Consider the following 12196-nt stretch of genomic DNA (forward strand, 5'->3'; position numbering starts at 1 on the left):
CAGGAAGGAAAGAAAAGTTGGCAATGCAAATGGCCAGGGAGAAAACCCTTGAGCCACGCACCACGCTAAGAATATCTTCCACGTTCTGTGATAGATCTTAGCTGAGGATGGTTTTCTAGCCTGTCTCATTGTGGCAACAACTTCATGAGATAAACCTGAGGCCGCTAGGATCCAGGACTCAATGGCCACACAGTCAGGTTCAGGGTCGCAGAATTCAGATGGAAAAACGGCCCTTGAGACAGCAAATCTGGACGGTCTGGTAGTGTCCACGGTTGGCCTACCGTGAGATGCCACAGATCCGGGTACCACGACCTTCTTGGCCAATCTGGAGCGACGAGTATGGCTCGATGGCAGTCGGACCTGATGTTCCGGAGAACTCTGGGTAACAATGCTAGAGGTGGGAACACATAGGGGAGTCGGAATTGCGACCAATCCTGAACCAAGGCGTCTGCCGCCAGTGCTCGGTGATCGTGAGACCGTGCCATGAAAACTGGGACCTTGTTGTTGTGTCGTGACGCCATCAGATCGACGTCCGGCGTCCCCCAGCGGCAACAGATCTGCTGAAACACGTCCGTGCTTCCCAGTTTTCCACGCCTGGGATGTGAACTGCGGATATGGTGGACGCTCTGCTTTCCACCCACGTCAAAATCCGTTGGACTTCTTGAAAGGCTTGGCGACTGCGTGTTCCCCCTTGGTGGTTGATGTACGCCACCGCCGTGGAATTGTCCGACTGAATCCGAATCTGTTTGCCTTCCAGCCATTGTTGGAAGGCTCGCAGGGCAAGATAGATTGCTCTGATTTCCAGAACATTGATCTGCAGGGTGGACTCTTCCAGAGTCCACATCCCCTGAGCCCTGTGGTGGAGATACACCGCTCCCCACCCTGATAGGCTCGCATCCGTCGTGACCACTGCCCAGGACGGGGGAAGGAACGACTTTCCCTGTGACAATGAGGTGGGGAGAAGCCACCAACGCAGAGAGTCCTTGGCAGTCTGAGAGAGGGAGACAGTCCTGTCGAGGGACGTCGATTTCCCGTCCCATTGGCGTAGAATGTCCCATTGTAGAGGGCGCAGATGAAACTGCGCGAACGGGACTGCCTCCATTGCTGCTACCATCTTTCCTAGGAAATGCATGAGGCGCCTCAGTGAGTGCGACTGGCTCTGAAGGAGAGATTGCACTCCAGTCCGCAGCGAGCACTGCTTGTCCAGTGGAAGCTTCACTATCGCTGAGAGAGTATGAAACTCCATGCCAAGATAAGTCAGAGATTGGGTCGGGGTTAGATGAGACTTTGGAAAGTTGATAATCCACCCGAAACTCTGGAGAGTGTCTAGTGCCACTTTCAGACTGTGTTGGCATGCCTCTTGAGAGGGTGCCTTTATAAGCAGGTCGTCTAGATACGGGATGACCGAGTGACCCTGCGAGTGCAGTACAGCTACTACTGCTGCCATGACCTTGGTGAAGACCCGGGGGGCTGTTGCCAGACCGAAAGGTAACGCTACGAACTGCAGGTGTTCGTCGTGTATGACGAAGCGTAGGAAACGCTGATGCTCTGGTGCGATCGGCACGTGGAGATACGCATCTTTGATATCTATTGATGCTAGAAAATCTCCTTGAGACATTGAGGCTATGACGGAGCGTAGGGATTCCATCCGGAACCTCCTGACTTTTACGTGTCTGTTGAGCAACTTTAGATCCAGGACGGGCCGATACGATCCGTCCTTTTTTGGGACCACAAACAGATTGGAGTAAAAACCGTGACCTTGTTCCTGAAGAGGGACGGAGGTCACCACTCCTTCCGCTTTTAGAGCGGCCACCGCCTGCAACAGAGCATCGGCTCGGTCTGGTGGGGGAGAAGTTCTGAAGAAACGAGTTGGCGGACGAGAACTGAACTCTATCCTGTACCCGTGAGACAGAATATCCCTCACCCAACGGTCTTTGACGTGTGACAGCCAGATGTCGCCAAAGTGGGAAAGCCTCCCACCGACCGCGGGTGTGGGAATCGGAGACCTCAAGTCAGGAGGACGCCGTTTTGGCAACGGTTCCTCCGGCTGCCCTTTTTGGGCGTGACTGAGACCTCCAAGAATCTGAGCGTCTCTGGTCTTTTTGAGTCTTTTTTGACGATGCGAATTGGGACCTGCCCGGTCCTCGAAAGGACCGATAACCAGACTGACCCTTCCTCTGTTGGGGTCTGTTTTGTCTGTGTTGCGGTAAGGATGAGTCCTTACCCTTGGAGTGTTTGATGATTTCATCCAAACGCTCTCCAAACAATCGGTCACGAGAAAAAGGCAAATTGGTTAAGCACTTCTTGGAATGAGAATCTGCTTTCCAATGTCTCAACCACAGGGCCCTACGCAAAACAACGGAGTTGGCTGACGCCACTGCCGTGCGGCTTGTAGCGTCAAGAACAGCATTAATCGCGTACGACGCGAATGCCGCCATTTGCGAGGTCAATGGTGCTACCTGCGGGGCAAATGCACGTGTGACGGAGTCAACTCGCGCAAGCCCGGCTGAGATAGCTTGGAGTGCCCATACGGCTGCAAAAGAAGGCGCTAATGACGCTCCAATCGCTTCATAGATGGATTTCAGCCAGAGCTCCATCTGCCTGTCAGTGGCATCTTTAAGTGCCGCTCCATCTTCAACTGCAACCAAGGATCTAGCTGCAAGCCTGGAAATTGGAGGATCCACTTTTGGACACTGGGTCCAACCCTTGACCACCTCAGGGGGAAAAGGATAGCGTGTATCTTTAAGCCGTTTAGGAAAACGCCTTTCAGGATAAGCGTGGGGTTTCTGGATTGCGTCTCTAAAGTCAGCGTGGTCCAGAAAAGTGCTTAAAGTACGCTTAGGGTATCTGAAATGGATTCTCTCGTGCTGCGAAGCTGACTCCTCCACAAGAGGAGCTGGTGGGGAAATATTTAACATCTTATTGATGTTAAATATAAGATCATTAACTATGGCGTCACCATCTGGTGTATCTAGATTGAGAGCGGTTCCAGGATCAGAATCCTGATCAGTTACGTCCGCCTCATCACCCATAGATTCATCTCGCTGGGATCCTGACCATTGAGATGAATGTGAAGGCCCGTCATAGCGAGCCCGCTTAGGCTGCCCGGGGCCATCGTCCGAGTCAGAGTCTTCACCCTGAGGTGTATATGCCCGTCCCGGAGCTTGGAGCTGAGGGGGACCAGGGGGCAATGATTGCACAGTGTCCGTGGCCTGAAGTACAGGCCTAGCTCGCAATGTGTCAAGAATTTGTGACATAGTGAGAGACATTCTGTCAGCAAAAGCTGCAAACTCAGTGCCTGTCACCTGGACAGCATTCACAGGTGGTAGACCCTGGGTCACGTCCAGCAGAGGCCCCGGCTGTGCAAGCGCCGCAGGGGCCGAGCACTGCACACAATGGGGGTCCGTGGAGCCTGCCGGTAGAAAAGTCCCACATGCGGTGCAGGAAGCATATAATGTCTGTGCTTTGGCACCCTTGCGTTTTGCGGACGACATGCTGCTGGCTCTCTGAATGTGAGAGAGTCTATAGCCAAAGGGCGACCAGCGCTATGTAATACCAAGTATTTGTAGCAACAAAATACTAAGAATACTACTGGCACAAGAGGGGGTGAGCCCTGAGGGCTGCTTACCGCCCGCTGAATAGCGGGTAAGAGGCGAAGAATTTCTTGTCTGGGTCTCCCCGGCTCCCCTCTGCAGCTCAGCGTGTCAGCAGGAATGGATGCCGGCGTCTGTGGAGAGGGGCGGTCCGTGGGAGTTCCCAAACAAAAGTGCGGGAAACAGTGTCCCCTCTGTGCCAATTGTGAGGGCTGGAGTATGTAAAAACGACTCCAGCCCTCAGCGCTGATGCACTGGCCAGCGTCCCGCCCCTCTCCTGACTGGCAGGTCTGGGGGCGGGAACGAACGGGAGCAGGCCGCAAAAGCCGGGGACTCGAGTTATCAGCGCGGCCGCCGTAAAAGCGCGGGCCGCGCTGAAGTCCCCGGCGCACCACAAGTGCCAGCCGCGCCGCAGTCCCAGCGGCCGGCATGACCGATTTCTAGATGTGGCCAGCGTCCCGCCCCTCTCCTGACTGGCAGGTCCGGGGGCGGGAACGAACGGAAGCAGGCCGCAAAAGCCGGGGACTCGAGTTATCAGCGCGGCCGCCGTAAAAGCGCGGGCCGCGCTGAAGTCCCCGGCGCACCACAAGTGCCAGCCGCGCCGCAGTCCCAGCGGCCGGCGCGACCGATTCCTGGAAGTGTGCCTGCTTCAGCTAAGCTGAATGAGGCCATGGCACAAGCGCCGTAGCGCTGATGTCCCCCGGCGCACTACAACACCCAGCATGCTGCGGTGTGAGCGCCTGCACGGGGACACAGAGTACCTTGAGGATGCAGGGCCATGTCCCTGATGTACTCCGCTCCATCCAGCATCTTGTCCAGGGGCTGTAGATGGAGCCCGGTCTCAGTGCCTGGAGACCAGTAAATCCCACTTCACCCAGAGCCCTGTAAAAAGGGATGGGGAAGGAATCAGCATGTGGGCTCCTGCCGCCGTACCCGCAATGGGTACCTCAACCTTACAAACACCTCCGACATACAGTGGGGTGAGAAGGGAGCATGCTGGGAGCCCTGTTTATGGGCCCTCTTTTCTTCCATCCGACATAGTCAGCAGCTGCTGCTGACTAAAAACAATGGAGCTATGCGTGCGTGTCTGACCTCCTTGCGCACAAAGCTAAAACTGAGGAATCTGTACTCCTACGGGAGGGTGTATAGCCAGAAGGGGAGGGGCCTTACACTTTTAAGTGTAGTTCTTTGTGCGGCCTCCAGAGGGCAGTAGCTATACACCCACTGTCTGGGTCTCCCAATTAGGAGCGAAAAAGAAATCAACATTCAATTCATGGACAACAGCTCTGGAGGACACTCCTGCAGTCAGCATGACAATTGCATGCTGCCTCCAAAACATGCAACATCTGTGGCATTGTGCTGTGTGATAAAACTGCACATATTAGTGGCCTTTCATTGTGGCCAGCCTAAGGCACACCTGTGCAATAATCATGCTCTCTCATCAGCGTCTTGATATGCCACACCTGTGAGGCTCATGGATTATCTCTACAAAGGAGAATCTTTGTAGAGGTTCCAACCTGAAGAATCACTTAAATAATTTTTTATATATTATATATATATATATATATATACACACATATATATATATATATATATATATATATATATATATATATATATATATATATATATATATATATATATATATATATATATATATATATATATATATATATATATATATATATATACACATATATATATATAAAAATCTAATTAAAAAACAGTAACAGTTATGTTTTTATTTACTATGTCTACATCACATAGAATTGTACAATTAATGGGATCAAGCAACACTACAGTTTATTTAGCAAGAAAGCAAGCCTCTACAGCTATGAAGAGAAGTAAATAATTAAAAAATAAAAAAAGAGAATTTTGTTACTTACCGTAAATTCTTTTTCTTATAGTTCCGTCTTGGGAGACCCAGACCATGGGTGTTTAGCTTCTGCCTCCGGAGGACACACAAAGTACTACACCTAAAAGTGTAGCTCCTCCCTCTGAGCTTATACACCCCCTGGTGAGCCAGTCACAGCCAGTTTAGTGCAAAAGCTGAAGGAGAATAGCCACCCACAAGTAGAACAGAGCAAGAACCGGAACAACCGGAGACTCTGACCACAACAACAGCCGGTGAAAAACACGCAGAACAAGTAAATTGCCAACAGGCAACAGGGAGGGAGCTGGGTCTCCCAAGACGGAACTATAAGAAAAAGAATTTACGGTAAGTAACAAAATTCTCTTTGTCTTTATCGTTCCTTTGGGAGACCCAGACCTTGGGACGTTCCAAAGCAGTCCCTGGGTGGGAATAAACAGAAAAACTAAGAAGTAGGCGGAGCCTAACTTCACAAATGGGCGACAGCCGCCTCAAGCATGCGTCTGCCCAAGCTCGCATCTGCCGAAGCAAGAGCATGCACTTGGTAGTGCTTCGAGAAGGTATGCAGGCTAGTCCAAGTGGCAGCCTGACAGACTTGTTGAGCCGTAGCCTGGTGCCTAAAAGCCCAAGAGGCACCGACAGCTCTGGTCGAGTGTGCCTTGATCCCCGGTGGGGGAGGCACCTGAGTACTCTGGTAGGCGTCCGAAATGGTCGACCTAATCCAACGGGCTAAGGTCGGCTTAGAAGCAGGAAGGCCTTTGCGCCGACCTGTGGTTAGCACAAAAAGAGAGGTGCACCGCCTAAGGGCAGCGGTGCGAGACACATAGATCCGGAGAGCACGCACCAGATCTAGAGTATGCAGCGCTTTTTCAAAGCGATGAACAGGGGCCAGACAGAAAGAAGGTAAGGTAATGTCCTGGTTAAGGTGGAAGGGAGAGACCACCTTAGGAAGAAAGTCCGGAGTCGGACGGAGAACCACCTTGTCTTGATGAGAAACTAAAAAAGGTGACGCCGAGGAGAGCGCAGCCAAATCAGAGACTCTCCTGAGAGAAGTTATGGCAAGCAGAAAGGCCACTTTCTGTGAAAGCCGATACAAAGAAACATCCCTAAGAGGCTCGAAGGGGGGCTTCTGCAAGACTGTGAGAACCAAGTTAAGGTCCCAGGGATCCAAGGGCCGCCGGTAAGGCGGAATGATGTGAGACGCGCCTTGCATGAAGGTGCGGACCTGAGACAGCCGAGCGAGACGCCGCTGGAACAAAACTGACAGAGCCTAAACTTGTCCCTTGAGAGAGTTGAGGTACAGTCCTAGCTGCAGACCGGACTGTAGAAAAGACAGAAGGGTCGGCAAGGAGAATGGCCAAGGAGGATGGCTGTTAGAGCGACACCAGGACAGGAAAATTTTCCAAGTCCTGTGATAGATCTTAGCGGAGGAAGACTTGCGGGCCCGAGTCATAGTGGAGATGACTTCATGGGGAATACCAGAAGCCGTCAAAATCCAGGACTCAAGAGCCACGCCGTCAATGTGAGGGCTGCAGAATTCGGGCGGAAAAACGGACCTTGCGAGAGTAGGTCTGGACGGTCCGGGAGATGCCACGGCATTTCTACGGACAGTTGGAGCAGATCCGGATACCAAGCTCGCCTGGGCCAGTCTGGTGCAATGAGGATGACTCGACGACCCTCCATTCTGATCTTGCGCAGGACTCTGGGTAAGAGAGCTAGAGGGGGAAACACGTAGGACAGACGAAACTGGGACCAGTCCTGAACCAGAGTGTCCGCGGCGAAGGCCTGAGGATCGTGGGAGCGAGCCACGTAAACAGGGACTTTGTTGTTGTGACGGGATGCCATGAGGTCCACGTCCGGAGTGCCCCATCTGCGGCAGATCGACTGAAATACTGCCGGATGCAGGGACCACTCGCCAGCGTCCACGCTTTGACGGCTGAGATAATCTGCCTCCCAGTTGTCCACGCCTGGGATGTGGACTGCGGATATGGTGGACCTGGAGTCCTCCGCCCATTGAAGAATGCGGTGAACCTCCATCATTGCCAGACGGCTGCGTGTCCCGCCTTGATGGTTGATGTAGGCAACCGCTGTCGCGTTGTCTGACTGGACTCGAATGTGCCTGCCCGCCAGAAGGTGGTGAAATGCTAGGAGAGCTAGAAGCACGGCTCTGGTTTCCAGCACATTGATTGAAAGGGCTGACTCGGACGGAGTCCAAGTGCCCTGTGCTCTGTGGTGGAGACATACCGCTCCCCAACCGGATAGACTGGCATCCGTGGTGAGAATCACCCAGGACGGGGCCAGGAAGGAGCGCCCTTGGGACAGGGAGAGGGGCCGAAGCCACCACTGAAGGGAGCTCTTGGTCCGTGGCGACAAAGCCACTAACCTTTGTAAGGAGGAAGGCCGCTTGTCCCAACAGCGGAGAATGTCCAGCTGCAGGGGGCGCAGATGGAACTGGGCAAAGGGGACGGCCTCTATGGACGCCACCATTTGACCCAGCACCTGCATCAGACGCCTGAGGGTAAAACGGCGGGGCCTCAGGAGAGAACGCACCGCCAACTGGAGGGACAGCTCTTTGGTTAAGGGCAACTTCACAAGTGCCGGCAACGTCTCGAACTGCATCCCTAGGTACGTGAGACTCTGGGTCGGAGTCAGAGTGGATTTGGGAAGATTGACAAGCCACCCGAATTGGGCTAGAGTGGCGAGAGTGAGCGAGACACTCCGCTGACAGTCTGCGCTGGATGGAGCCTTGACTAGAAGGTCGTCCAGGTAAGGGAGCACAGCCAACCCCTGGAGGTGCAGAACCGCAATCACTGCTGCCATGACCTTGGTGAATACCCGAGGGGCCGTGGCTAACCCGAAGGGGAGAGCCACGAATTGGAAATGATCTTCTCCTATTGCAAAGCGTAGCCAACGCTGGTGTGAAACTGCAATCGGCACATGTAGATAGGCATCTCTGATGTCGATGGACGCTAGGAAATCCCCCTGGGTCATTGAGGCAATGACTGATCGCAGAGACTCCATGCGAAAGCGCCGCACCCGAACATGCTTGTTGAGAAGCTTGAGATCCAGGATGGGTCGGAAGGTACCGTCCTTCTTGGGAACTAGGAAGAGGTTTGAGTAAAAACCTCTGAACCGTTCCCGGGCGGGAACTGGTACAATTACCCCGTTGGCCTGCAAGGCTGCCACGGCCTGTGAGAAAGCGGCGGCCTTGGAGTAGGGGGGAGTTGAGAGAAAAAATCTGTTTGGCGGACTGGAAGAGAATTCTACCCTGTAGCCGTGCGAGATGATATCTCTCACCCACTGATCAGAGACGTGTTGGAACCAAGCGTCGCCTAAGTGGGAGAGCCTGCCACCGACTAATGACGTTGCCGGAGTGGGCAGAGAGTCATGAGGAGGCTGCCTTAGTGGCAGAACCTCCTGCGGTCTTCTGTGGACGCGCTTTTGGGCGCCAGTTGGATTTCTGGTCCTTAGCTGAGTTAGCGGACGAGGCGGAGGGCTTAGAGGACGACCAGTTGGAGGAACGAAAGGAGCGAAACCTCGACTGAATCCTAGCCTGGGCAGGTTTCCGGGTCTTGGTTTGTGGCATGGAAGTGCTCTTCCCGCCAGTAGCCTCTTTAATAATTTCATCCATATGTTCACCGAACAGCCGGGAACCAGCAAAAGGAAGCCCGGCAAGGTACTTCTTTGAAGAGGCATCTGCCTTCCACTCTCGAAGCCACAAGACCCTGCGGATAACAAGGGAATTAGCCGAAGCCACCGCAGTGCGGTGGGAAGCCTCTAGCATGGCAGACATGGCATAAGAAGAAAAAGCTGAAGCTTGAGAAGTTAAGGCAACCATCTCGGGCATAGATTCTCTGGTGAGGGAATGCATCTCCTCCAGGGAAGCCGAGATGGCTTTGAGGGCCCACACTGCTGCAAAAGTTGGGGAAAACGAGGCCCCCGCCTCCTCATACACGGATTTGGCCAGAAGGTCAATCTGACGGTCAGTGGCATCCCTAAGGGAAGTGCCATCAGCCACCGACACAACGGTCCGGGCTGAGAGCCTAGACACCGGAGGGTCTACCTTTGGGGAGTGAGCCCACTCCTTGACCACCTCAGGTGGAAAGGGAAAACGGTCATCAGAACCACGCTTTGGGAAGCGTTTGTCAGGACAGGCCCTGGGTTTGGTCACAGCGGTCTGAAAACTGGAGTGGTTAAAGAACACACTCTTTACTCTCTTAGGCGAGGTAAACTGGTGCTTTTCTGCCAAAGAGAGTTGCTCCTCTGATACTGGCGGATTGAGATCCAGTACAGAATTAATGGAAGCAATCAAATCACTTATTTCTGAGTCACCCTCAGAAAGATCAATGGGGCACATGGAGTTAGCCTCCGAACCCCCTGTAAAGGCATCCTCCTCATCCTGCGAGTCAGCTCTTGACTCAGAGCCGTGGGATGAGGAGGGAGAGGAGACCCTGCGGCGCCTCTTAGGAGGACGGGGTCTGGGCCCTGATGATGAATCCTCTGTGAGCTCCAGTGGACGGGGGTCAGAGGATAGGGATCCTGAAGGACCCTTAGCAAGCGCATTAGAGGCACCCTGTGACGGGGGCTGATGCATATTCATCAAAGTCCTGGACAGAAGTCCCATGGACTCAGCAAATGACTGGGATATAGACCTAGAGAAGGATTCTACCCAGGCCGGGGGTTCAGCCACAGGAGCAGAAGCAGCCTGAGAGACCACTGGGGGTGAGACTCCAGGCTGTGGCACCGGCAAGTTAGAGCAGACCTCACAATGTGGGTAGGTGCTCGGTTCAGGCATCAGGAGGTTACATGCAGCGCATGCAGTGTAAAGCTTTGGGGCCTTGCTCCTCGTTTGAGACATGCTGCTGGAGTGGGGAAGACTGCTCCTACAAATAGAATGCACCCCAGGGAATATATTCAGAAGTCCACAACCGGAGACCGGCTGTGGCTTACCAGACCGCTGGAAGCGGTGTTGTGTGCCCTCCAGATCCTGAAGCCCGGAGCCCCAGGGTAGAGCACCTCAGCAGGTGATGCAGAGTGCAGGATGGCCCAGCGCCGAGTGAACCCTGTTCAAAAAAATGGCCGCCGGAGCGAAGAGAGGGGGCGGGACTTTGGGGGCGTCCCTGTAGAAGAGCGGGATCTGGAGGGCCATAGAGACCTGCAGAGAAGGAATCACTCACAAGCAGTGGGGAGTGTCCCTCCCCTGTGCAGGACGGCCGCCGGGAAGAGCCGTGCCTGTCCCTCTACATGAGTGACATGCGAGGGCAGGTAACAGAAACTAGGCCTCCGGCGAAGCCGGGGCCTAAATTTGAGCAGCGAGGCCGACGAGCAGGCACCATCGGCGCGGTTCTCAGGCGAAAACCAGAGAACCCGCTGGGAATGCCAAAACAAATACAGCAAACACTCTCCCCATACAATAAAGTACATGGACCCCAACATATGAACGTCTCAAGGTACTTAGCTGCTGAGACGCAGGGCCAGGTCCCTGGGGATGAGTGCTCCGGTCCAGCAGGATCCTCAAGGGGCTGTGGAACGGAGACCGGTCTCCTGCCCGGCATGGAGACCGCGCTGGCTCCCACTTCAATCCAGGCCCCAGGAGGGATGGTGAAGGAGTACGGCATATAAGGCTCCAGCCTTGGAATCAACCTTACAACACCACCGACACAGTGGGGTGAGAAGGGATATGCCGGGAGTCCAGACGTGGACCCGCACTTCTTCAATCTTCTTACAAAAAAAGAAATCATATGAGAATGCATGTGTGGATGTATGCCTCCTGAACACAAAGCGATAAACTGGCTGTGACTGGCTCACCAGGGGGTGTATAAGCTCAGAGGGAGGAGCTACACTTTTAGGTGTAGTACTTTGTGTGTCCTCCGGAGGCAGAAGCTAAACACCCAAGGTCTGGGTCTCCCAAAGGAATGATAAAGAAAAGGGGACTTGAGTGAATGGGAGGAAAACTCAAAAAAGCAAAAACAAAAAAAATAAATAAATTTAAAAAACAAAAAAAAAAGCCCAGTCGTTAAGGAGCCAACTTATTCTGTTACCTTTAAAAGTGCCTGACTGAAACGTCTCATGACATTAAGGTACATCTCGTGGGTCTTGGGATCTCTCATCTGGGTATCCTGGTCTTCACACTCAACAATAACATACCTGACATAAAAAAAGAAAAAAAGAGATCAGGTTACATCGACGACTCAAACCTGGTATCCAGAAGACAAGAATCAGTGCGGGGCACACACCAGTACAAGTAGTTGGCCAGGGTTGAGTTCTTGCAGGCTCTGGAGATGAGGAAGGTGCATAGATCTTGCTGGAAGGAAAAAAGAGAAGTCAATAAAAGGCTGCATAGCTGTAATGACATTGGGAAAAAAGAAACAAGAAGACAAAGGAATGGAAACTTTTTAAAAAGTTGGAAACTCACTCTTGAATGGGGTAGAGGAAAGACTCTAGACCTAATATAAGTAAAGATGTCCCAAATATATCAAATATAACTGCCAGCTCCGCTTTTGCCGGAAAGCCGTATCCAGCACAAATGTGCTTCAGTTATTATTATGTATTATTATTGCATCATTTATTCCATGGCGCTTTACAAGTGAAAGAGGGTATACGTACAACAATCACTAACAGTACAAAACAGACTGGTATAAGAGGAGACAGGACCCTGCCCGCGAGGGCTCACAGTCTACAGGGGATGGGTGATGGTACAATAGGTGAGGACAGAGCTGGTTGTGCAGTGGTC

General features: G+C 52.9%; 1 protein-coding gene across 2 annotated transcripts in view; it reads right to left on the reverse strand.

Moving 5' to 3' along the window:
- The window catches only part of PIK3C3 (phosphatidylinositol 3-kinase catalytic subunit type 3), a 323893-nt gene that overhangs the window by 172367 nt on the left and 139330 nt on the right, over positions 1 to 12196 (reverse strand). For both annotated transcript variants that reach the window (XM_075327579.1, XM_075327571.1), the window contains 2 exons: positions 11700 to 11767; positions 11505 to 11610 (listed from right to left, as the gene is read on the reverse strand). In XM_075327579.1, the coding sequence (XP_075183694.1) occupies positions 11505 to 11610; positions 11700 to 11767 (174 nt within the window). The remainder of the gene's footprint in view (positions 1 to 11504; positions 11611 to 11699; positions 11768 to 12196) is intronic.

This window comes from Anomaloglossus baeobatrachus, chromosome 1, assembly GCF_048569485.1.
Source record: "Anomaloglossus baeobatrachus isolate aAnoBae1 chromosome 1, aAnoBae1.hap1, whole genome shotgun sequence".
In the NCBI taxonomy this organism is placed as follows: domain Eukaryota; kingdom Metazoa; phylum Chordata; class Amphibia; order Anura; family Aromobatidae; genus Anomaloglossus; species Anomaloglossus baeobatrachus.